Below are 26,919 nucleotides of genomic sequence, written 5' to 3'. Positions count from 1 at the left end.
TCTGTTTCATTGACTATGGGAAAGCTCTTGACTGTGTGGATCACAACAAACTGTGGAAAATTCTTAAAGAGATGGGAATACCAGACCCCCTTGTCTGTCTCCTGAGAAACCTGTATGCAGGTCAAGTAGCAATAATTAAAACCGGACATGGAACTGACTAGTTCAAAATTGAGAATGGAGTACATCAAGATTGTATATTTTCACCCTGAGTATTTAACATCTATGCAGAGAACATCATATGAAATTTTGGGCTGGATGAATCACAAGTTGCCATCAAGGTTGAAAGTGAAAAAATCAAAGTTAGTCACACAGTCGTGTCTGACTCTTTACGATCCCATGGACTGTAGCCTGTCTGTCTCCTCTGTCCGTGGAATTCTCCAGGCAAGAGTATTAGTTTAGGTTACCATTTCCTTCTTAAGGGGATCTTCCCAACCCAGGGATCAAACCTGGGTCTCCTGCACTGCAGGCAGATTCTTTACCAACTGTATCATTAGGGAAACCCAGAATCAAAAATGCTGAGAGAAATATCAACAACCTCACATTTGCAGATGATACCACTCTAAGGGCAGAAATCAGAGAAGGAAATGACAACCCACTCCAGTAGTTTTGCCTGGAAAATTCCATGGACAAAGAACCAGGTAGGCTACAGTCCATGGGTTTTCAAAGATTTGGACACAACTGTGTGACTAACTTTCACTTTCAATGGCAGAAAGTGAAGAGGAAATAAAGAGACTCGATGAGGGTGAAAGAGTAGAGTGAAATCTGGCTTAAAACTCCACATTCAAAATACTAAGCTCATGGCATCTGGTCCTATCATAGCAAATAGAAGGGGAAAATGTGGAAGCAGTGACAGATTTTATTTTCTTGGGCTCCAAAAAAACTGCAGAGGTTGACAGCAGCCACAAAATTAAAAGAAGCTTGCTCCTTGGAAGGAAATCTATGACGAACTTAGACACCGTATTAAAAAGCAGAGACGTCACTTTTCTGACAAAAGTCCATATAGTCAAAGCTATGGTTTTTCCAATAGTGATGTGCAGATGTGAGAGTTGGACCATAAAGAAGGCTGAGGGCCAAAGAATTGATGCTTTTGAATTCTGGTGCTGAAGACTCATAAGTGTTCCTTGGACAGTAAGGAGATCAAACCTGTCAATTCTAAAGAAAATCAACCCTGAATTTTCATTGGAGGACTGATATTGAAGCTGAAACTCCAATACTTTGGCCACCTGATGTAAAGAGCTGACTCACTGGAAAAGACCCAGATGCTGGGAAAGATTGAGGGCAGAAGAAGGGAGCAACAGAGGATGAGATTGGTGGATGGCATCACCATCTCAAGGTTCATGAGTTTGAGCAAATTCTGGGAGATACTGAAGGAAAGCAAGGCTGGCATGCTGTGGTCCATGGGGTTACAAAGAGTCAGACACAACTTAGCGACTGAGCAACAACAACAAGTGTAAAATGGAAATGAAGAGTTTTTGTAGGGACTGAACTCTTATCAAGTATAACTTGCAATTTGTGGTTTCACTAATAAAAATGGGAAGAACTGTAGTCAGGACTTCAAGAGCAATGTTGTTACTCTTTAAAAAAACTTTATTTTAATTGGAGGATAATTGCTTTGCAAGGTTTTGTTGGTTTCTGGCATATATCAACATGAATCAACCATAGGGATACATCTGTCTACCCCGCTTCAACCTCCCTCCCACCTCCCACCCCATCACATCCCTCTAAGTTGTCACAGAGCATGGGATTGAACTCTCTGAACCAAAGAGCAAATTCCCACTGGCTATTTTACATATGGTAATATATATGTTTCAATGCTACTGTCTCAATTCATCCCAGCCATTCCTTCCCCCACTGTGTCCACAAGTCTGTTTATGTCAGTGTCTCTGTTGCTGCTCTACAAATAAGTTCATCAGTATCATTTTTCTAGATTCCACATATGTGCATTAATATATGATATTTGTTTTTCTCTTTCTGACTTGCTTCACTCTGTATAACAGGCTCTAGATTCATCCACTTTACTAAAACTGACTCAATTTCTTTCCTTTTAATATTCCATTGTATATATGTATCACATTTTCTCATCCATTCATCTGTTGATGAACATCTGGGGCTTCTTCCATGTCCTGACTATTGTAAATAGTGCTGCAATGAACATTGGGGTACATGTACCTTTTTAAATTTTGGTTTCCTCAGGGTGTATGCCTAGTAGTGGGATTCCTGGATCATATGGCAGTTTTATTCCTGGTTTTCTTTTAAGGGATCTCCATACTATTCTCAATAGTGGCTATATAAATTTATATTCCCACCAACAGTGCAAGAGAGTTTCCTTTTATCCATACTCTCTCCAGCATTTTTTGTTTGTAGATACTTGATGATGGCCATTCCTACCAGTGTGAGGTGGTACCTCATTGTAGTTTTGATTTGCATTTCTCTTATAATTACTGATGTTATACATCTTTTCATCTGTTTATTAGCTATCTGGATGAGTTCTTTGGAGAAATGTCTGTTTAGGTCTTCTTCTCATTTTTTGATTGGGCTGCCTTTTTTTTTTTTTTCTGATATTGAGTTGTATCTACTGCTTGTATGTTTTGTCAATTGCTTCATTTGCAATTATTTTCTCCCATTCTAAGGGCTGTATTTTCATCTTATTTATGATTTTCTTTACTGTGCAAAAGGTTTTAAGTTTAATTTGTCCTGTTTGTTTATTTTTGTTTTTATTTCCATTACTCTAGGAGGTGGGTCATAGAAGATCTTGCCCTGATTTATGTCAAAGGGTGTTCTGCCTATATTTTCCTCTAAGAGTTTTATAGTTTCTGGTCTTCTATTTAGGTATTTAATCCATTTCAAGTTTATCTTTGTGTATGGTGTTAGGAAGTGTTCTAATTTCATTCTTTTATACATGGTTGTCCAGTTTTCCCAGCACCACTTATTGAAAAAACTATCTTTTCTCCATTGTGTTGTTATTTTTAAAATAAGCAATTAATAAAGAGTTTAAGGTCTTTGAAAAGTATACATATTAAAACCTTTTATTTTTAATCAAGAGATACCAGTGAGATTATTATACAACTTTGTTGCTAAAAGTTTCTTTTTAAAATATTAAAATGTTATCGATAAATTACCTTCTTATTACATGAGCCTTTGTACTTCACCACCCAAACATTATTGCCAATATGTTTGACAAAATATAGAGGGGAGATGCCCTCCCTTCACCACAACATCAGTAGAGCTTTAATTAAAACATACAGGGATTGAGGTGCTGGGGGAGGGTAAACAAAACCTGGTGTTCCTATCAAAATCTAAGTATCTTATTGTGAATTAGCAGTAGAAACTCTTTTCACAGAATTATATCACACGTGGACTTGGAATAGAACTGTACTACAATTTTTTTTTTTTACCTTACTGTTTTTCTTTCCATTATCACAGACCACTTGAATGTTCACAAGCTAATTACCCACAAGTTGAATATCAAAGAAGACAGCAATGCTGGGGCCCTATAAGTCTATCTCTTTTCACATTGGCAATCATAGCGATCATAGGAATTGCCATTGGTATTGTTACTCATTTTGTTGTTGAGGGTAAGTATACAGGTCACATTTCTATTGCCTCAGTGCTCCATGACTTAATATCTTGAAATTCTCAGTCATATAAAAATTCCATTTGCATGCTATTAGCATTTTAATTATTAATCTTTTACTGATGTTAAATTACAGTTTGCCCCAATATTGAGTCCTATGTTTCATATTTCCATCCAGTGATGCTTGCAATATATTTACATTATTACAAAGACAATTGAAAACAAATACATATTTTTTTAAAAAAGAATGAAAACATTATCTTTAGAATAAAAACAAATCATATCATGTGTTGAGTGTAATATATATATTTTTCAAAATCAATATGTCAATGAGGTGCTCTAAGAAAAACTAATAATATGAGAAAATTACATGAAAAATATCTTTAAAGGGCTAAAGATTAAACATTATTTTTGAAAGAAAAAAGACATTGTTTTATGACTAAAGGAAGAAGAAAAAACTCAGAATTATTCTACCTTAGGTGAAAAAATAGAGAGTCAGTACCACATTTAAACCAAATGAAAATCAACCAAAGTCATTTACCTTTGTCTTTGGTATGTGTATTTATAATCACATATGACTGAGACTTTGTCAAAAATTTTACAGAATTGTATGACCCATAACAATAAAACCACATTTGAAAGAATTCCCAAGTGGGGATGAATTATTGTCCAATGTGCTCAGTTTACTAGCTTACCTACTTTATTGGGAGATTGATCATATTCATTTCTTAAACTCATATAATAAAAAATAACCTACATTAACCTCTATGTCTTTCTTGTTAATATCTTTTGTGTTTAGAATGCAGTTCATCTTCAATATTTCATGTGTTCAAGAAATAAAAAAGTAAAGGAATAATATAAATAATGGGAAAAAGGTATTTTAAAAATATCATAGAAGTTGTGTTAGGCTGAATAATGTCCCCACACCCCAATACATCTGTGTCTTAACCTTTGTAACTAATGAGTGTTACCTCATATGGCAAAAGGGACTTTCCAGATGTGATTGCTTCAAGGATTTTGAAGAGCCGTTATTCTGGATTTTCTGGATGGGCCCTAAATGTAATCCCAGTATCCTTATAAAGGACAGGCAAAAAGCCCAAAGAAGGAAGAAGGCTATATGACAATAGAAGCAGGGAAGAGGAAAACAATGTGATGTATAACCACAGGCTAAGGAACGAGGATCCCTCTAGGAGCCAAAAAAGGCAAGGAAAAAGATTCACCCCTTAGATCCTCCAGAAAAACAAACAGACACACAAACAGGTCTTAATTTGAGCCCTGTAAAACTCATTTCAGACTTTTGACCTAAATTGGTGGTCACTGGTCACAACAGCAATAGGAAATTAATACAGTGGTAAGTTCTTGGACTGCAAGGACATCCAACCAGTCAATCCTAAAGGAAATCAACCCTGACTATTCACTGGAAGAACTGATGCTGAAGCTGAAGCTCCTACACTTCAGTGGAGTGGTCTATAAAAAGGTGAAAGGGATAATGTAAGAAAAATTTTAAGAAGACTGTGTGGTGAATGCAGACAAATATAAGCAGTCTGCTATAGTTTCAACAGAAATTATTAAGGGAATGTGGCAAAAAATATGCTCAAGAGGTAAGCAGGACCTAGGTCAAGGAAAACCTTTGTAGATCATAGTAAAGTGCTGTGACTCCTTCCCCATTGGCAATGGAGAAAAATGAAGGTGTTTTAATTGGAGAAGTGATATTGTCAAATTTGCAATTTAAAAAGATTTTTCTGCTGCTATGTGGGGAATAGAACTGAGGAAAACAGAACATGAGGCAGGGTACTAGTTAGAAAGTTGTTACATTTTCCAGACAATAAATGATGAGGAAATGAACTACAGCACTAATGACAATAGAGTTTGTGAAAAGATGATGAAGTTTTAAAACTTAGGAGATAAAATTTTCAGAATCTGTTGATTAATAGGAAGAAATCAAAGTTTACTTTAAAAATTCCAGTCTGGGTCATGAAGTAGATTGTAATGACAGAATTTAAGATAGAGAATCTAGACAGAGTACTTTTTTAATAGAAAGGTCATTTTGTTTTGGATAGACATTAGCTGGGTGGTTGATGAGGATCTGAATTAAAGATATAACTCTTCTGGATAGGATAAGGGATTCAGAAGATATTAATAAGTTGCATTCATAGATCTTAAGGCTGAAAAATGGGATATTACAAATGAGAATTAAGCCATATTTTGGGTGAATGTATAGACGAGTAAGTTGTTAAGAAGATAGAAAACAGAGGATATGAAGCAAGGTTTGAATCTAAAAAGAGGTAAATGACCCTGGTTAAGGATAGAAGTGGGCTTCCCTGGTGGCTCAGTGGTAAAAAATCTGCCTGCCAATGCAGGAGACATGGGTTCAATCCCTGGGTCAGGAAGATCCCTTGAAGAAGGAAATGGTAACCCATTCCAGTATTCTTGCCTGGATAACCCCATGGACAGAGGAGACTGGAGGGCTGCAGTCTGCTGAGCTGCAAAAGAGTCGGACACGACTTGGCAACTACACAGCAACAACAAAGGACAGAACTAGAGAGTTCTCCAAAGTAAGAGCAAGGGGGAAAACCAGAAGATGGCTTCATAAAGCCAAAGACAAACTTTCAAGGAATATGATTAAGTCTGCTAAGAAATCAAGATGATTTTTGAAAAAGACCAAAAGAAACATGATGTTAGATATAACAACTGTTTTGCCCTTGACAACAGAAGCTACAGTGGTTTGTTAGGAGTCCATTACAGAGAATTGATGCCTGCATGAGCAAAAAGAAAATGCAAATTTAAAATACTGGTTTGTATTTAAGTAAGCTTGTCAGTAGCATAGAAAAAAGTGATCGCCCCATTCGATATAGCTTCATAATGCAGTTAGTTATAATATACCTATATTACAATTCTTTAAGGAAAACGGTAATTTTTATTATATGAATGTCAGCAATTGTTTTCAGTGTTTGAATTTTCATTGTTGTGGATGTTGTGTGTACGTTGTGTATCTAATTGTGTGAAAAATTTTATATGCATAGACACTATAAATGGGTGTTCCGAAAGTACACTCTATTTTAGTTGGATGCGATGATAAAAATTACACAATATTTTTAAAAATGACTATGACTAACTGTATAATGCTAAGAAGAAATAAGCTGTGTTATTGTAAATCTATTTCATAGGGGAAGGGGACAAGCAATTGATCACGTCTAAGCATGGATCTTTTGTTTATTTTTACCTTTCAGATGATAAGTCATTCTACTATCTTGCCTCTTTTAAAGCTACAAATATAAAATATAGAGAATGTTATGGAATAAGAACCTCAAAACAATTTATAGAAAGGAGTCATCAGATTGAGAGAATGGTAAGCCCAATAGAAATTTTGAAAGTTTATGAATGTTTCTCTGCCTGACATTGAATGTGATTGTTATAGGAACATAATTGCTCCATGGCTCAGTTTCTTCTTCTATAAAATGAGGATAATATACTAGGTCATATGGTTGTGAAGATTAAATAACTTAATGTATGTAAAATATTTAGAGTAATGTCATATGCCATTAAACGTATGTAGATTAGAGTAGGCAACTAATTAACATCTGAGGAAATTGTTGGTTGAAACAGGTATTCTCAGTTTAAGTTATGTTTGAATTTAAATTTCTATGTTTAAAAAAAAGATCAGTTTTTAAACTGTTAATTTTCTTTCTTGGTTCATTTTCCTTAAACTTTTCCTTCAACATAAGAATATAGGATTGTGATGCTTTGCCTCATCATTTTGTGATTTTGCTTTTGAAACACATAAAGGGTCACATACAAGACTGTGTGCCTATGATTCTTATGAACCTCAAATTTAGTTGTGTCCCTCAATTATTTTGGCTTTCCTTGAAAACCTAGGCAATTATCAAGGCATTTCTAATTTTTTAAAGTATATCAGGCAAGCAAAATCCTTGCCTGTTATAGCAGAAAGTCAAATAAAAGAGTCTATTTTTGTTTAATAAAAAACATGTCTTTGGAGACTATAGATTTCTTTAGCAAAACCCACAGCGTTAGACTAGAGTATAATTTAAAGTCATGAGAGTTATTCTAAGGAAGTAAGGGGTCTATAGAAAGGGGACTTAATTAGTATGGTTTTTATGATTAGCTATAGACACTACCTTTCTTTTTTATTTCCTTATTTATTTAAATTAGAAGATAATTACATTACAATATTGTGATGGCTTCTGCCATACATCAACATGAATCTGCCATTGGCATACATGTGACCCTCCATCCTGAATCCCCCTCAAAACTCCCCATCTACCCAATCCTTCTGGCAGATGAATGGATAAGGAACTTGTAGTACATATACACCATGGAATATTACCCAGCTATAAAAAGGAGCACATTTGAGTCAGTTCTAATGTAGTGGATGAACCTAAAGCCTATTATACTTAGTGAAGTAAGTCAGAAATAGAAAGATAAATATCATATATTAACTCATATGTATGGAAGAATCTAGAAAGATAGTACCAGTGATCCTATGTTCAGGGCAGCAAAGGAGACACAGACATAAAGAACAGACTTTTGGACACACTGGGAGAAGGACAGGGTGGGATGATTTGAGAGAATAGCATTGAAACATATACATTACCATATGTCAAACAGACTCTCTCTTAATTAAAGGAAGAGGACTTTAGCACTCCCACTCTTAATTGTACTCTCCTTTCTCTTAATTGTTAACAACATAGGAAAGTATTTGCATTTTATTTGGCTATTTATTCTTATATAGCTCAATTATATGTAGTTCCATTCTAAATGTTGAAAACAAACACTGGTTTATTTTTCGTACCTATTTAAATAGAGTTTTGCATTTAAATAGGACAGTGTTTTTACAGTTTTGTTGCCACAGTTCTTTTTTAATTTTATTGGTAGGTGGCTTTATTTAGATTTTTATTTTTAATTGAAATATAATTGATATATAACATTATGTTAGTTTCAGCTGTACAACATCATTGTTGATATTTGTATAAATTGAGAAGGACCGCCACCATAAGTATAGTTAACTTGCAACACTACAGGTAGTAGTAATTTTTCTTCTTATGATGAGAACTTTTAAGATTTACTCTCTTAGCAACTTTCAAATATACAATGAAGTCTTAGTAGATATAGTCACCATGTTATACATTATATCCCAAATAACTTATTTATTTTATAACTGGAAGTTTGAACCTTTTGACCACCTCAGCCCATTTTACCTAACTCTCATCTCTCACTCCTGGCAACCACCAATCTGTTCTCTAGATATGAATTTGTGTTTTTTGCTTGTTTGTTTAGATTCTATATCAGTGAGATCATATGGTATTTATCTTCCTCTGTCTGACCTACTTCATTTAGCATAAAGCCTTCAAGGTCCGTCAGTAAATTGTCAAAAATGGCAAGATTTCATTCTTGTTTATGTCTGAATAATATACCATTGCATATATGCCACTTCTTCTTTATTCATTTATTCATCAATGAACACCTAGTTTGCTTCCCTGTCTCAGCTATTGCATGACTAATAGCAGTGGTAGTATGGTTGATTTAGGGATTTAATTTTGTTCTTTCCCCCTGTGTGAACAAACAATTGTTTTAGCACCACTAATTGAATAGTCTGTCCTTTCCTGGTTGATCTGCCATGTCATTTCCACCACAATTCAAGTTTCCATATATGATACGGAATGTTGCTGGGATCTCTAATCTGTTCCATCCATCAGCTTGTTTTTCACTGGGTCAGTACCATGATACTTTAACCTCTACAGTTTGACAATGTGTTGATGCATGTTGTATTAATTTCCTAGGACTACTGTAGCAAATTACAAAAAACGAATGACTTGAAACAACAGAAATTTATTCCCTCACAGTTATGGAGACCAGAAATCTTAAAATCCAGATGTCAGCAGCCTTGGAAGTCTCTAGAGAAGAGTTCCTCTTTGCCTCTTCCAACTTCTGGTAGCCTCAGGCATTCCTTGTCATGTGACTACATGAACTTGATCTCTGTCTCCATTTTCACCTGGGCTTCTCTGGGTTTCTTTGTTTCTCTACTCTGAAAAGAATACTTATCATTGGATTCAAAGTGTTCCTGGATGATGTCTACACAATGGTCTCATCTTGATATCCTTAATTACATCTGCAAAGACTCTTTGCCAAGTCAGGGCACATTTACGTGTTCCCAGAGTCAAATATATCTTTAGGGGGCCAACATTCAACCCATATACCTGGATTTATCATCATCTCCTTCAGGTATACTGTAGTTTTTCTTGTCCTTTTTATTTCATATACCTGTAAACACACACACACACACACACACACACACTCACATCCCCTCATATTGGGGTTTTGATTAGTGTGCTCCAAATCTAGAAATCTAGAGAAATAATTGACACCATTTATTTATACTTATTTGCTGTATTTCAATAGAGCTTTAAAATAATTTTCTTAAGTGTCTGGTATATCTCAGTTAAATTTAATCCTAAATGACTGTTTTGTTGTTGTTTGGTTTTATGTGTATATGGGGTTTATTTGTTTTTGGTCACTGTTAATGGATATCTTTTCAAAGTGCATTCTTTAAAACTGGTTTTTACCAGTGTATACAAATGTGACAAGCTTTTATAACCTCTTTTAACTCTGTCTTCTTTTTCGCATGTATTATTTCCAAGTGCTGAGTCTCTCCTGGGGCTTTTAGAGCAGAGAGACTCCCTTTGTGGTTGAGTTGCCTTGATCCACAGTCTGGTCCAGTGATTTCCAATTATGGGCACTTATGTTTCCCTAAAGATATTTTGCAATCTTGGAGACATTTTTTTGTTGTCACACTGGGAGGAGGAAAGCTGCTGGCATCTAGTACCCAGAGGTTCTGACTATTTCTCCAACTCTTACATTCTCCTCCTTGCTCACTATTCTCTGACCATAATGGTCTTCTTTGAGATTCAGTTCAGTTCAATCACTCAGTCATGTCCGACTCTTTGTGACCCCATGGACTGCAGTATGCCAGGATTCCCTGTTTATCACCAACTCCCAGAGCTTACTCAAACTCATGTCCATTGAGTCAGTGATGTCATCCAACTATCTCATCCTCTGTCATGCCCTTCCTCCTGCCTTCAGTCATTCCCAGCATCAAGGTCTTTTCGAATGAGTCAGTTCTTCATATCAGAGTATTGGAGTTTCAGCTTCAACATCAGTCCTTCCAATGAATATTCAGGACTGATTTCCTCTAGGATAGACTAGTTGGATCTCCTTGTTGGATTCTCAAAAGTCTTCTCCAACACCACAGTTCAAAAGCATCAATTCTTTGAGATTACCCACACATTTTTTTCCTTCTATCTGGAACTGCCCCCGATTCTACTTTTTCTGTTGCTTACTTCTTCTGATCCTTCTGATCCTTCATGTATCCTTCATGTATCATGTTACCTTTCTGGAAGTAATTATAGACCCTCAGCCATTATCCTGTATTACCTTACTGTTTTAGTTACCTTTTGGTGGGGGCCACTCCACAGCTTGTGGCATTTTAATTCTCTGATGAAGATTGAACATAAGCCCTTAGCAGTGAGAGTATGGAGTTCTAACCTCTGGACCACCAGCAAATTCCTGCCTTTGTATTTAACTATTTATTTATTACTGGCTATCTCTCTATTCTATGAGCCCAGGGACCACAGCTTTTTATTTCTACTCTTTATCCAGTATTGTCACAGTACCTGAAATATAGGATACTCTAGCCAATTGTTCTGAATGAACAAATTAATGAGAAAAAAAAAGGGGGGGGGAACAATGGGATATAAGGAAAGAGTCTTGAAGCACTGCAAAAGTCAGCATTTTTTTTTCTTCGTGACACTGATTAAGATTAACCATAGCTGGAGAATCAATGAATTTATGAAAATGTTATTGTGTACCTCCTTTGTGTGAGCTAATGAAAAATGCCAAGGTCTACATAGTACAGTTACTTCCTTATTTGGAGTGTATAATATTGTTTGTATGTGGAAGTTTAGACATGGATAATAATAGAAAAAGAAAATTTATGTAGCAAATGATATGACATATAAGAGTTTACAAGATTGAAATGATAATACTAGAGCTGCCACATTGCAAAATATAATAGTCAAATATGTGACTCAAACAATCAGTATTTTAGGGGTTCAGAGGAAGTAAACATCTCTTTGAGCTAGCAGAAAGCTTCCTTGGAGAGGAAAGCAGTCTAGTGTGGTTTGGGAGGGGAGTGTTTTTTTGTTTGGTTGGGGTGTGTGTGTGTGTGTGTGTGTGTGTGTGTTTGTCCTCTGCTGGTAGCTTTTCCCCTGAAAGAAGCAGGGTATCTGCAGAACTTGTCTGATTACTTTCATGGGTGGACCCAGAAAGGGATTTCCTAGTTCTCACCAGTAACTACTAATCTTCCATAAAGACCTAATCTGCATGTAGTTCCCAGCCAGAGGGAAGACACAAGCTCTGGGTGTACTTTTAGTCAGAGCCACACATATTTTTTCAATTATGCTATTTTAATTTTGATCCTGGAGTCACATCAAGGACAACAGTTTGTGTCTGATTTTAAGGAAAATGTTTTATTTTCATTTTACCAGATTAAGGGCAGGAGGAGAAGGGCGCAACAGAGGATGAGATTGTGAGATAACATCATCAACTCAATGGACATGAATTTGAGCAATCTGCTGAAGACAGTAAAGGAGAGGGAAGCCTGGGCTACTGTACTCCATGGGGTAGCAAAGAGTTGGATATGACTTAGTGACTGAACCACAACAAATGGGCTTAGTCATTATCTTGTTTAAAATGAAGTACCCTCTAGTAATCTGTTCCTAGGTTTCAGTTCAGTCCAGTTCAGTCCCTCAGTAGTGTCCACTCTGCGACCAAATGGACTGCAGCTCAACAAGCCTCCCTGTCCATCGCCAACGCCCAGAGTTTACCCAAACTCATGCCCATTGAGTCAGTGATGCCATCCAACCATCTCATCCTCTGTCACACCCTTCTCCGTCCTGCCTTCAATCTTTTCAAGGATCAGGGTCTTTTCCAATGAGTCAGCTCTTCGTATCAGGTGGCCAAAGTATTTGAGTTTCAGTTTCAACATCAGTCCTTCCAATGAACACTCAGAACTGACCTCTTTTAGGATGGACTGGTTGGATCTCCTTGCAGTCCAAGGGACTCTCAAGAGTCTTCTCCAACACCACATTTCAAAAGCATCAATTCTTTGGTGCTCAGCTTTCTTTATAGTCCAACTCTCACATCCATACATGACTACAGGAAAAACTGTAGCCTTGATTAGATGGACCTTTGTTGGCAAAGTAATGTCTCTGCTTTTTAATATGCAGTCTAGGTTGGTCATAACTTTACTTCCAAGGAGTAAAGTAAAGTAAAGTGAAGTCACTAAGTGATGTCCGACTCTGCGACCCCGTGGACTGTAGCCCATCAGGCTCCTCTGTCCATGGGATTCTCCAGGCAAAAATACTGGAGTGGGTTGCCATTTCCTTCTCCAGGGGATCTTCCCAACCCAGGGATCAAACCCAGGTCTCCTGCATTGCAGGCAGATGCTTTAACCTCCAAGGAATAAGCATCTTTTAATTCCATGGTTTCAATCATTATCTGCAGTGATTTTGGAGCCCCCCCAAAACAAAGTCAGACACTGTTTCCACTGTTTCCCCATCTATTTCCCATGAAGTGATGGGACCGGATGCCATGATCTTAGTTTTCTAAATGTTGAGCTTTAAGCCAACTTTTGCACTCTCCTCTTTCACTTTCATCAAGAGGCTCTTTAGTTCTTCACTTTCTGCCATAAGGGTGGTGTCTTCTGCATATCTGAGATTATTGATATTTTTCCCAGCAATCTTGCTTCCAGCTTGTGCTTCCTCCAGCTCAGCGTTTCTCATGATGTATTCTGCATATAAGTTAAATAAGCAGGGTGACAATATACAGCCTTGATGTACTCCTTTTCCTATTTGGAACCAGTCTGTTGTTCCATGTCCAGTTCTAACTGTTGCTTCCTGACCTGCATACAGATTTCTCAAGAGGCAGGCCATGTGGTAGGGTATGCCCATCTCTTTCAGAACTTTCCACAGTTTATTGTGATCCACACAGTCAAAGGCTTTGGTATAGTCAATAAAGCAGAAATAGATGTTTTTCTGGAACTCCTTTGCTTTTTTGATGATCCAGCGGATGTTGGCAATTTGATCTCTGGTTCCTTTGCCTTTTCTGAAACTAGCCTGAACATCTGGAAGTTCACGGTTTACATATTGTTGAAGCTTGGCTTGGAGAATTTTGAGCATTACTTAATTAGTGTGTGAGATGAGTGCAATTGTGTAGTAGTTTGAACGTTCTTTGGCATTGCCTTTCTTTGGGATTGGAATGCACACTGACCTTTCCAGTCTTGTGACCACTGCTGAGTTTTCCAAATTTGCTGGCATATTGAGTACAGCACTTTCAGTGCATCATCTTTTAGGATTTGAACTAGCTCAACAAGAATTCCATTGCCTCCACTAGCTTTTTTCATAGTGATGTCTCCTAAGGCCCATTTAATTTCACATCCCAGGATGTCTGGCTCTAGGTGAGTGATCAGACCATTGTGATTATCTGGGTCATTAATGTCTTTTTTGCACAGTTCTTCTGTGTATTCTTGCCACCTCTTCTTAATATCTTCTGCTTCTGTTAGGTCCATACCATTTCTGTCCTTTATTGAGGCCATCTTTGCATGAAATGTTCCCTTGGTATCTCTAATTTTCTTGAAGAGATCTCTAGTCTTTCCCATTCTATTGCTTTCCTCTATTTCTTTGCACTGATCACTGAGGAAGGCTTTCTTATCTCTCCTTGCTATTCTTTGGAACTCTGAATTCAAATGGGTATATCTTTCCTTTTCTCCTTTGTTTTTTGCTTCTCTTCTTTTCACAGCTTTTTGTAAGGCCTCTTCAGAGAGCCATTTTGCTTTTTCCATTTCTTTTTCTTGGGGATGGTCTTGATCCCTGTCTCCTGTACAATGTCACGAACCTCTGTCCATAGTTCACTAGGTACTCTGTCAATCAGATCTAGTCCCTTAAATCTATTTCCCATTTCCATTGTATAACTGTAAAGGATTTGATTTAGGTCATACATGAATGGTCTAGTGGTTTTCCCTACTTTCTTCAATTAAAGTCTAAATTTGGAAATAAGGAGTTCATGATCTGAGCCAAAGTCATCTCCTGGTCTTGTTTTTGCTGACTGTATAGAGCTTTTACATCTTTGACTGCAAAGAACATAATCAGTTTGATTTCAGTATTGACCATCTGGTGATGTCCATGTGTAGGGTCTTCTCTTGTGTTATTGGAAGAGGGTGTTTGCTATGACCAGTGTGTTCTCTTGGCAAAACTCTGTTAGTCTTTGATCTGCTTCATTTTGTACTCCAAGGCCAAATTTGTCTGTTACTCCAGGTGTTTCTTGACTTCCCACTTTTGCATTCCAGTCCCCTATAATGAAAATGATATCTTTTTTGGGTGTTAGTTCTAAAAGGTCTTGTAGGTCTTCATAGAACTGTTCAACTTCAGCTTCTGCAGCATTATTGGTCTGGGCATAGACTTAGATTACCCTGATATTGTATGGTTTGCCTTGGAAATGAACAGAAATCATTCAGTTGTGGATGTGACTTGTGATGCATGTGAGGTGCGATGTTATAAAGAGCTATCTTGCATAGGAACCTGAAATGTTGGGTCCATGAATCAAAGCACATTGGAAGTGGTCAAACAGGAGATGGCCAGAGTGAACGTCGACATTTTAGGAATCAGGGAACTAAAATGGACTAGAATGGGTGAATTTAACTCAGATGACCATCATATATACTACTGTGGGCAAGAATCCCTTAGAAGAAATGGAGTAGCCATCATAGTCAACAAAAGAGTCTGAAGTGCAGCACTTGGATGCAATCTCAAAGATGACAGAATGATCTCTGTTAGTTTCCAAGCCAAACCATTCTTAAGTTTAGACCATTTAAAAAAAGGATACAATTAATTTTTTGTAATTTGGACTAAATATAACATTTACTTATATATACTGAGCTTCCAGTAGATAAATATAAACATAGATTTAACTTCTCCAGAAATTGGTTACAACAATGATTAGGTGTTCAGAAAAAAGTGGTTCCCGTAGCCCTGTTAAACTAGAAGCAGAAAAAAAGCAAATTTCTAGGAGATTATCTTTTACTAGGTTTAGATTCAGGAAATAAAAGTTGCTTTGAGGACTTATTTAAGGGCTTCCTGCCCCCAAACCTCTACCCCCACCAACCTGAAAATCTGTCATCACGCATATAAGTAACTCAGGGTTGTCAATGTTACTTAAAGCTTAAGAATACAAGATCTTGAGCCAGATATCCTGGGTTCACATGGCAGAACAACCACTTCTAATGCCAAGTTAGACAATTAAGTGTCTTGAGCTTCAGTTTTTTCACCTATAAAATGGGACTGATGAGAATAAAGAAAATACTCCCCTCAAGGCTGTATGAAGTTGACTAAGGAGTTGGTCCAATGCCTACCACGTAGTATGGACTTAATACATGTAAGCTATTATTAGTGGTTACACCAATAGTGTACTATACCAGAAGCTACTCATTTTTTAAATAGAGGTCGACTCCTCAAGGGACCATGGTCTTATTAATATAACAATTTAGTTCAAATAGATTCTTAGTAATTTCTTACACTCTGATATGACAGAATCCTCATCCTTTCCTACAGTGCCATTATGTACACAGTTCAGAATTTCAGAAGCCATTTATATTAAAGTGCTAAAGATCTTAAGGGTTTCCCAGATGACTCAGTGGTAAAGAATCTGCCTGCCAAAGCAGGATACAGGAGATGTGGGTTTGATCCCTGGGTTGAGAAGATCCTCTGAAGAAGGGAATGGCTACTTACTCCAGTATTCTTGCCTGGGGAAGTCCATGGACAGACGAGCAAAGGCTATGATCCATAAGATCACAAAAGAGTCAAACATGTGAGCATGCCTACACACATGCGGAGATCTTAACATCACATTTTCTCCTTGTTTCTTGAGAACTGAAAATGAAATGTGTTCTGAAAAGATTAGTGAATCATAAGTGACATAAATCAGAACTGTCCCAAACCCCTGGAATGACCACTTATGAAGGGGGTGGGAGTCACTACTGGGGTCTCCTGGCTTCTGCCTTGCTTTTAGATTCCCATAGAGTTCTACTTACCCTTGGCAACATGATTTTCAGAAAAAGCAAAAACAACCATGTTATTATCTTATCTCCTTTATGGTATTCTGGATCTTTCATTCATTTTCTCATTTATTCATTCATTTATTGAATCCATCAAACATACATTGAGCATTTACTGTGGACCAGGCATTGTGTCAAACACTAAACATACAGTCCAGAGTGGGAAAGACAATTGTAAACCAGTGTGATAATTGCTACAATAGAATCATGTGCAAGATGCTGGGGTGGCTTCAGTTCAGTTCAGTTCAGTCACTCAGTCATGTCCAACTCTTTGCAACCCCATGGACTGCAGCAATGCCAGGCCTCCCTGTCCATCACCAACTCCCAGAGTTTACCCAAACTCATGCCCATTGAGTCGATGATGCCATCCAACCATCTCATCCTCTGTCATCCCCTTCTCCTCCTGCCCTCAATCTTTCCCAGCATCAGGGTCTTTTCCAATGAGTCAACTCTTTGCAAGAGGTGGCCAAAGTATTGGAGTTTCAGCTTCAACATCAGTCTTTCCAATGAACATTCAGGACTGATCTCTTTTAGGATGGACTGATTGGATCTCCTTGCAGTCCAAGGGACTCTCAAGAGCCTTCTCCAACACCACAGTTCAAAAGCATCAATTCTTCAGCACTCAGCTTTCCTTATAGTCCAACTTTCACATCCATACATGACTACTGGAAAAACTGTAGCCTTGACTAGATGGACCTTTGTTGGCAAAGTAATATCTCTGCTTTTTAATATGCAGTCGAGATTGCTCATAACTTTCCTTCCAAGGAGTAAGTGTCTTTTAATTTCATGGCTGCAGTCACCATCTGCAGTGATTTGGGAGCCAAAAAAATAAATAAATAAAGTCTGCCACTGTTTCCACTGTTTCTCCATCTATTTGCCATGAAAAGGAGAATTTAATTTTGTTTGAGGAAGGCAAGTCAAAGACAAGTTAGTTGTCACTGGAGAACACCATAATTGTCATTGAAGAAACTTACCTGAAAAAAAAAAAGTATACTGAAGGAAGAGGGAAATGAATGTGCAAAAGTGTAAAGGTGTGAACCAGGCCATTGAGATTAGGAAAGAACAGGTAATAGAGAAGATAATAGGGGTAGGATTAAAAAAGGCCTGTGATATGCAGATAATACCACTCTAACGGCAGCATGCAAAGAAGAACTAAAGAATTTCTTGATGAGGATAAAAGAGGGTAATTAGAAAGCTGGTTTAAAATTCAACATTCAAAAAAGTAAGATCATGGCATGCAGTCCCATAACTTTCTGGCAATCAGATGGAGAAAAAAATGGAAACAGTGACAGTCTTTATTTTCTTGGGCCCCCAAAAGCACTGTGGATGGTGACTGCATCCGTAAAACTAGAATTTGCTTGCTCCTTGGAAGAAAAGCTATAACAAACCTAGACACTGTATTGAAAAGCAGAGACATCACTTTGCTCACAAAAGTCCATATAATCAAAACTATGGTTTTTCCAGTAGTTATATACAGATGTGAGAGTTGGACCATAAAGATGGCTGAGGGCCAAAGAATTGATACTTTTGAACTGTAGTGCTGGAGAAGACTCTTGAGAGTCCCTTGGACTGCAAGGAGATCAAACCAGTCCATCCTAAAGAAAATTAACCTTGAATATTAATTGGAAGGACTGATGCTGAAGCTGAAGCTCCAATACTTTGGCCACCTGATGTGAAGAACTGACTCATTAGAGAAGACCCTGATACTAGGAAAGATTGAAGGCAGAAGGTGAAGGGGACGACGGAGGATGAGATGGTTGGGTGGTATCACCGACTCAATGGACATGAGTCTGAGTAAACTCTGGGAGATAATGAAGAACAGAGAAGCCTGGCATGCTGCAGTCCATGGGTTCTCAAAGAGTCAGATACAATTGAGTGACTAAACAGCAATAACAACAAGACCCATGAAGGGTTAAGATTGTGGAGCTCATACTAAGAGACACTGGGTTTCAAGCAGGAGTGTAATATACTCAGACTTGTGCTTTAGGGATATCATCCTGGCTGCTGGCATGCTGGGTAACAAGTAGGGGAGGAAAGACAGAGTTGAACCACATAAATGTGCCAGTGAGAGGACCACTGCAAAAACCTGAACACAAGTTTCGAATGAGCTGATTTTAGACCACAGCAGTGGGATGGAAGGAAGAGAGGGAGACTGAATATTTAACAAGGTAAAATCTACTGAGCACTGTTATTAATTTAGAGGAATCAAGGAAAAGGAAGAATCTATTGGGCAAGGGAACCAATATTCCCTCTTCCCAAGGGGGGCATGATTTACCATGGAACTGGGCCCTACGTAAACTTCCATGGACCTGCAATTTCTGAATTTTGACTTTCACTCTGGTGTTTTTTTTTTTTAATCTTTTCAGGCAGTGCCTCAATACTGGAAGGCAGGGTACCTTGGGAATCAGGTACCTTTAGGAGATAATTTCATGGAATATCCAAAATCCTTCAGTGGTTCAGACTAGAAAAGCCAAGTAATAAAATGCTGACAGTATGAAATGTGATGAAATATAGACCTGCCAAAGAGATGATTGTGTGTGAGGGTATCAGAGTCACAAGACAGGTGTTGATACATATTATGTCAAATGCTCTCATAAGGGATATTCATGTGAGAAATGAGCAAATTGATATCAATAGTAGACTAGAATGCCATATTGGAGAATGAGACAAATATATGGTAGGTTTTCTTAAAAGTGAGGATTGCTGCCTTGAAAAATAGCACCAATAGTTTATTTGACAATCAAAATGAACATTATGAATAGTGTTTAGTATATCAGGCAATGTGTGACATGTGGTATACATTGTTTCTTTTAATCCTCAACACAACTCTACAATGTACACAACTCTGTTACATCATTTTAGAGCAGAATCAAACTATTATGATAAGATTGTTCAGTTTTACAAGGATTAGAACTTGGTTGAAGTCTTACCACTGCAGATAGTCAGTTCACAAGTCTGGGAATAAACTGGCATCCTTACCTTTTCCATAAGTCTCTAGATAAGATGAGGAGTAACACTTTCTTAGGATTAACACTTTAAATTTTTTTCTATTCAGATGTCTAGGATATTTCAACATTCTGGAGAGGGTCGGTTTATCAAATCTCATGTTATCAAATTAAGGTATGTAAACTTGGCTTGGGGCGTCCCAGGTGGCGGCAGTGGTAAAAAATCTGCCTGCCAATGAAAGAGATGCAGGAGACATGGTTTTGATTCCTGGGTTGGAGGGCATGGCAACTCACTCTGGTATTCTTGCCTGGAGAATCCCATGGACAGAGAAGCCTGGTGGGCTGTAGTCCTAGAGTCTCAAAGAGTTGGACACCACTGAAGTGACTTAGCCCATAAAGGCCAGCCCCTTTTGATTATCTTCACTTTCAGTTCAGTTCAGTCGCTCAGTCGTGTCCGACTCTTCGCGACCCCATGAATCACAGCATGCCAGGCCTCCCTGTCCATCACCAACTCCCAGAGTTCACTCAGACTCACATCCATCGAGTCAGTGATGCCATCCAGCCATCTCATCCTCTATCGTCCCCTTCTCCTCCTACCCCCAATCCCTCCCAGCATCAGAGTCTTTTCCAATGAGTCAACTCTTCGCATGAGATGGCCAAAGTACTGGAGTTTCAGCTTCAGCATCATTCCCTCCAAAGAAATCCCAGGGCTGATCTCCTTCAGAATGGACTGGTTGGATATCCTTGCAGTCCAAGGGACTCTCAAGAGTCTTCTCCAACACCACAGTTCCGCCTACCCAAAAATCAGACTATGATTTTCTCTTCAATAAGGTTTTTCCTCGAATGCTCCTGCATTATTTTATTTCGGATGCCTTTTCACTCTGTTCTGATAAAAGGCAACATATATAAATTAAGATATGCATTATCAGAGACTAAAATAAGTTACTGGAATTTATCCTGAATATATTTTAATAGAAAGTCCAAAAGGCTTGGCATTTACTGGAATAATATATCTTGTTTTTTATCAATTTTGATAAAAATTGATGAAATTTTAAAATTTTTATTGTGGATATCAATCAGTTTACACACATACATATTTATACACATGAGCTTCAGAGGTGATGCAGTGATAAAGAATCCACCTGCAAGGCAGGACACTCAGATTTGATCCCTGAGTCAGAAGATCCCTTGAAGAAGGAAATGGCAAACTACTCCAGTATTCTTGCCTGGAAAATCCCATGAACAAAGGGACCTGGCAGGCTACAGACCATGGGATTGCAAAGGGTCAGACACAACTTAGTAGCTAAACAACATATGTATCTATATATATAGATATATATACACGTGATAACATGCATATACATATATATGTAAATACACATATATATTTGTAGTACTTATTTACTTCATTTCTTGATGGCAAATATACATATGGTCAAGAGCCCATGTCTTTTCTATCCCTTTTCCCCTTTCTACTCTCCTTTCTTCCTTCATTTTTTGTATATGTCCAACTAAATTTGTTCTCAAAATATAACTAGAGGGTTTCTAGACCTCTACACATTATTGTAAATTTTTATATTTGAACTTATCAAATGATCTCCTTTTATAATTGCTTTCTTTAATCATCCATGTTTCAAACTCATATTAACTGACTACCAAGCCCCAAAATACCAATGGCTCAACACAATAAAGATCTATTTAATTTCCATGGTACAGTCCAAACAGACGTGGCATAAGTGGATGTAGGAATGATTGGGATTGTAGAATGGACTTGCCCACTGAATCTCTGGGTGGCAAATAAGGGAAGAGTGAAAGCATGGAGGATGGTACAGGAAGTCTTCCAGGGCCAGGTCTGGGAGCAGGTACATCATTTCTTCCCACATTTCACTGTCCAGGATTCACTAGAGAGTTTCAATAAACTGCAAGGAAGGCGAGGAAATGAAATTTAGCTCTTGCTTAGAAGGCAAAGCTTAGAAGAAGGGTTTGGTGAATACAAAGCATTGTCTTTGCCACACCACAACTGAGGAATAATGACCTTGGTTACAACTTGGTTCAGAATCCCTTAAAAAGCAAATCACCTAAGTGCACGTGTAAAGCATGATTTCGCGAACCTCTCCTCCTCCCACAACCTCCTCTTTTTGAAGTTCAAAAAGGTTATGAAACTAAAATTATCTCACAGCTAGATGGTGAGCTAAGTTAGAGGCAAGAATAATGTTTTTTCCAGCTATTTATCTTAGCCGGTATTCCTAGAGATCATTTAAAAATCTGATACGCACACATGCCACTCACTATTAAATCTAGTGTGAATCATAACGTGTAAAAATAGTTCCTGGTTAGAGAACTGACTTTATTATGATTACCTCTATCTGCTTTTTCCTCTTTAGTCCAGATCAAAATGGTATGAACATTCATATGGTGCTTGTGTTTCGATTCCCATCTACTGATAGTGCTGAGCAAGTCAGGAAAAAAATTGAAAGGATTCTATATCAAAGTCTGAAGAGAGAACCGATGCCTTTGACTATATACAAACCATCATTTACACTCACACGTAAGTCCTTTTACCATCTTTGTGGTTCCCTCCCTTCACAATCCTCTTTGTATTTTTCATAAGAATTCAGGTCAATGTATTCTCTCATTTCAAGAATTCACCCTTGGTGAATGTATGTCAGTGTGGATTAAAACTAAAATAAAAATTCGCTATGAGGTAAAGTCTAGTTTTATGATTTTTTTTTTTTTCATATTTAACTTGGGCATCACTATGGGTTTTTAATTCACCCCGTATGTGAATTTTCATGTTGGATCTTTTCAAAAGCATGAAAGGGTAGGCATTAATTGCACCAGATGGAGGAGCCTGGTAGGCTACCGTCTATGGGGTCGCAAAGAGTCGGACACGACTGAGTGACTTCACTTCACTTCACAGACTCAGGGAAGGTGTCAAACATGGGACCTGCAAGCGTTGGCGGCGGGGAGGCGGGGCAGGGGCGGTATTAAAGCACAGGTATCCTGACTCCCAGAGGCCAGTTCTGGGGGTTAGCTTCCATAGTATCAAAGAAACAGAATCTTTATGAAGGTTGAAGCCTGTTGGAAGAAGCATTAACATGAACCATAAAGAGATTCTCTCTAGCTTATTTCCAATTTAAAACAATTTTAGTCATCTCCTCACAGATTCTTCACAATACAAACTCAGAAAAGCTGTCATTTCATTTTCCCCCAAAAGCAGAAAAAAAATGGAGCTCAAAAGGTTATGAAAGTAAAACTAAAACTGCCTCACAGCCAGTGGGAATCCAAACTGAGAGACATTTCTGTTTTTCTGTACCAACACAAAATTAGAGAAAGTAAAATAATGTATTTCAAATAAGACTATAAGTGCCAAGATCAGGGACTGTGTCTTTTTATTTTCTTATTCCTCCCCCTGAACTCTAGCATATGTCTCACAGGCATTAGGCATTCCAACTCTGTTCATTGTTTCTAATTAAGTATTTCCAAATGTGGTTGCTTCTGATTTAATACCAAAAAATAAGACTTGTCCTTTAAATCTTGAATCTTTTCCCCTCCCAACAACTATGAATTTAAAAAACAGATTGTCTAATTTCTCTGTTGTTAGAAAACCAGGAAAATCCTTTAAATACATTTTGATAGAATCCCCATACACAACAGTGATAACTTCTTCATAGAGTAATAAGAAATGATTAAGAATATGGTATCCACCTTTATTTTTAAATCAATTATATTCCTCAGAAAAACATGGCATTTTCCAGCACTCTGTAAATGGCAATGTCAAACTAAATCTCAATTCCTGGTATTATAATTGTGCCTAACACATGATTATGTAAGCTAAAGTAAAATATCCACCATAAATTAAAATTGTAGAGTTTCTTATTTTACAATTTTAAAAATCATTTTTCAGCCTTCCTGGTCATGTATACTGACTTTTTATTATTATATTTATAAATAAATATACATTTATTACATGTATATTATATATATATATATACATGTATACTGACTTTTAATATTAAATGATATTCTATGACCATCCTTGATAACCAAAATTCTACCACATACATTTTCTTCTGCAATACAAAGCTCACACTAAATAAAGAGAAGTAAAATGTCCAGGAGACTTCTAATAGGATTTGGGGCTCACATTCCCCTTATGGAAATGTCAGTATTATTGTGGAAAATATGATATACTTTCCTACTTTCTAACAAATAAAACAAATACCAAACCACCCCAATCAAACGAAACTGACTATAAAGGAACACTAAGATAAGTTTGAAGGGGAAAAGGTGTCACAGAAGGGAGACGTAAAGTGGAGGGAGAGATAGGGGGCTGGCTGTATACAAGAGACCTTCATGCCTCCAGTACCTGCTGACTTCCACCGTGTTCGCTGTGAGAGTCATCCTCAGTGAGAGAAGCCATCAACCTGCAATGATCAAGTTCCCACTCTTTGTAGTCAAAGGCCTGGGAATTGGTCTGTGAGGGACCTGGGATGCCTATCAACCTGGCTTCCAGGCATATGCCTAACACACATAGGCTAGTCCAACTGCTACAGCGAACACCAGTTGTGATGGGAATAGAGGTTGTTTCCCTTAGTTTTACTGGAGGTCCCACAGAAATCAGCCATGGACATTTATCCTAATCATTCTCTCCTCATTTCCTAACTTCTGTTTTTTGGTTTCTTAGTGAAAATCAGAAGACAAAATGCTACCTTTTTAGAGTAAAATTATACATTTTGAACCAAATCAGAGTAGAGGGTTATTTATATATTTCTTGGTTACAAAAAATATCATATATGGATTCTTTGGGCAATAGGCATTTTATAGTAACCATTTGAACAAAATCACAGGAAAATAGGAACATACACTTCCACCAACTAATTCATGTTTTGTTTATTTCAGCTATCGACAACAAAAAGATGAGGAATTTTCTCAACAGTCGTAAGTTCCAAAGCCCATGATTAACTGTCTATTTCATAGCAAAGATAAATAATAAAAGCCCAGAAAGTTGCAAGTAGAATGTACCACATTCTTTTATGAGGTATAATTGATATAACATTGTTTTAGTTTTGAACGTACAATGTATAATTATTTGATATCTGTATTTCAAAATGATCATAACAGTAATACCGAGTTGTTTTTTCTGTTGTAAACCACTTAATCTTTTTATTATGTTTTATTACTGTTGACATTTTAAGACATTTAAATTTATACATTTACACCAAATACAATTTTTAGTGTTTTGACTTACAGAATGTGGTAAAAAATTATATAGCATTCTTGATATTACATACATAACATATGTAGCTATATTTCTAACATCTTGCATGCATATGTGCTAAGTTCCATTAGTCGTGTTCAACTCTTTGTGACCCCATGGCCCATAGCCCTCCAGGTTCCTCTGTCCATGGGATTCTCCAGACAAGAATACTGGCATGGGTTAACATGCCCTTCCCCAGGAAATCTTCCCTACCCAGGGATGAAACCTGCATCTCTATGTCTGTTGCATTGGCAGATGGATTCTTTACCACTAGAGCCACCTGGGAACACCAATTTCACATTTTACTTATCACTAATCTTTACATGGACTTTCTAGGTGACTCGGAGGTAAAGAATCCATGTGCCAATGCAGAAAACACAGGAGATACAGGCTCGATCCCTGGGTCAGGAAGATCCCCTTGAGGAGGAAATGGCAAACCATTCCAGTATTCTTGCCTGGACAATCCAATGGACAGAGGAGCTGGAGGGCTACAGTCCATGAGGTTGCAAAGAGTCAGACATGACTGAGCACCAGCACAAACTTTACATACTCTATTACTAATCTTTTTCAAAACAATATGTTCCATTTTATCCCAACAGTCACAGTCATTTATCCATCACTAAAGTCTCTTGCTTGATTGTTGTTCAGTCACTAAACCATGTCTGATTCTTTGTGACCCAAAGGACAGAAATATGCTAGGCTTCTTTGTCCTTCACTATCTCCCAGACTTTGCTCAGATTCGTGTCTATTGGGTCAGTGATGCTATCTAACCATCTCATCCTCTGACGCTCTCTTCTCCTTTTGCCTTCAATCTTTCCCAGCATCAGGGTCTTTTCCAGTGTCAGCTCTTCATGTTAGGTGGCCAAAGTGTCGGAACTTCAGCTTCAGGATCAAAGTCTTTTGTTATACTTTTACTATTTCCCTTTCTTGAGTCTTGATTTAAATTCACCCTTTTGCTTGCTAAACTGTATCTTTAAGTTATTTTTCAATAAGACAACTACATAGATGGTGTATTTTTGAGAAATTGCATATATCAGAATCTCTTTTCCATTGCCTTTATCTTTATGTATTATAGGATTCTTGGGTCATAAATTTTCTCAAATAACTATATACATATCATTCCACCTTCTTCTAGTGTTTTGTTATAGAGCAGAAGTCTAAGGCTGGTGTGATTTTTATTCTTTTAGGTTATCTTTTTGGTTCCTGGAAGAAGGTAGGAAATCTTTATCCTATAACATTTTTTTTTTTTTTTTTGTCAAGAGATCTAGATGTGTATTTGACACTGAACCTTGTCTGGGACACTATGAGATTTTCAACTTGTACACTGTTTTTTCTCATCCTGGAAAAATATTCTTCCTTTATAAATTTGATGATTGACTCTGTTTTAATTGGTTTGGTTTTTTTTTTCTTCCTCAGGAACACAAATGATTTATTATCTGAATGTCCATTTACTGAACTCTATGACAATCATTATTTCTAGTTCCAGTTCAGTTTCAGTGCATTATGAAAGATCTCATCTGATCTATACTCCTGACAACCACTTACCTCAATTGCCTGGTGTCACATTTTCTCTTCTTCTGTGTGGATTTATTATCTGTTATGACATTTCTGTGATTTCTTGAATTTTCTTGATTGACATACAGATCTTTTGTTGTGTGTACTCTTATCAGAGTATATTTTCCCCTTATGTTTGGCTACCTTTGTTTTATTAAGGTCATGTTTTCTTGACTATCTTTGCTGATACCAAGCACAAGTTCTGAAAATTTCTGAGGAAAATTTTCAGTGATATGTCTGTCTTCTAAGTTTATATATCATCTGATTTAGAGGATCTTAGCCATGCCATACAGTTAGATGCAGGATTAAATTCAGATTTTAAAAACAGAGTATATGAAAACTACATCAACCACCCACTTTAGGGCACCATCAGCTCCAGCATTCACTGGTGCCAGTTCTCTGT

The 26,919-nt window shown here is 37.4% G+C and overlaps 1 protein-coding gene across 1 annotated transcript in view; it reads left to right on the top strand.

Moving 5' to 3' along the window:
• The window catches only part of LOC113894635 (transmembrane protease serine 11F-like), a 138,878-nt gene that overhangs the window by 96,115 nt on the left and 15,844 nt on the right, over positions 1-26,919 (top strand). The window contains exons 2-6 of the mRNA XM_027545308.1: positions 3,424-3,575; positions 6,805-6,923; positions 19,813-19,877; positions 22,087-22,250; positions 24,605-24,643. Of these exons, the coding sequence (XP_027401109.1) occupies positions 3,424-3,575; positions 6,805-6,923; positions 19,813-19,877; positions 22,087-22,250; positions 24,605-24,643 (539 nt within the window). The remainder of the gene's footprint in view (positions 1-3,423; positions 3,576-6,804; positions 6,924-19,812; positions 19,878-22,086; positions 22,251-24,604; positions 24,644-26,919) is intronic.

Source organism: Bos indicus x Bos taurus, chromosome 6 (assembly GCF_003369695.1).
Source record: "Bos indicus x Bos taurus breed Angus x Brahman F1 hybrid chromosome 6, Bos_hybrid_MaternalHap_v2.0, whole genome shotgun sequence".
NCBI classification, from domain to species: Eukaryota; Metazoa; Chordata; class Mammalia; order Artiodactyla; family Bovidae; genus Bos; species Bos indicus x Bos taurus.
This window is presented reverse-complemented; position numbering and strand designations above follow the sequence as displayed.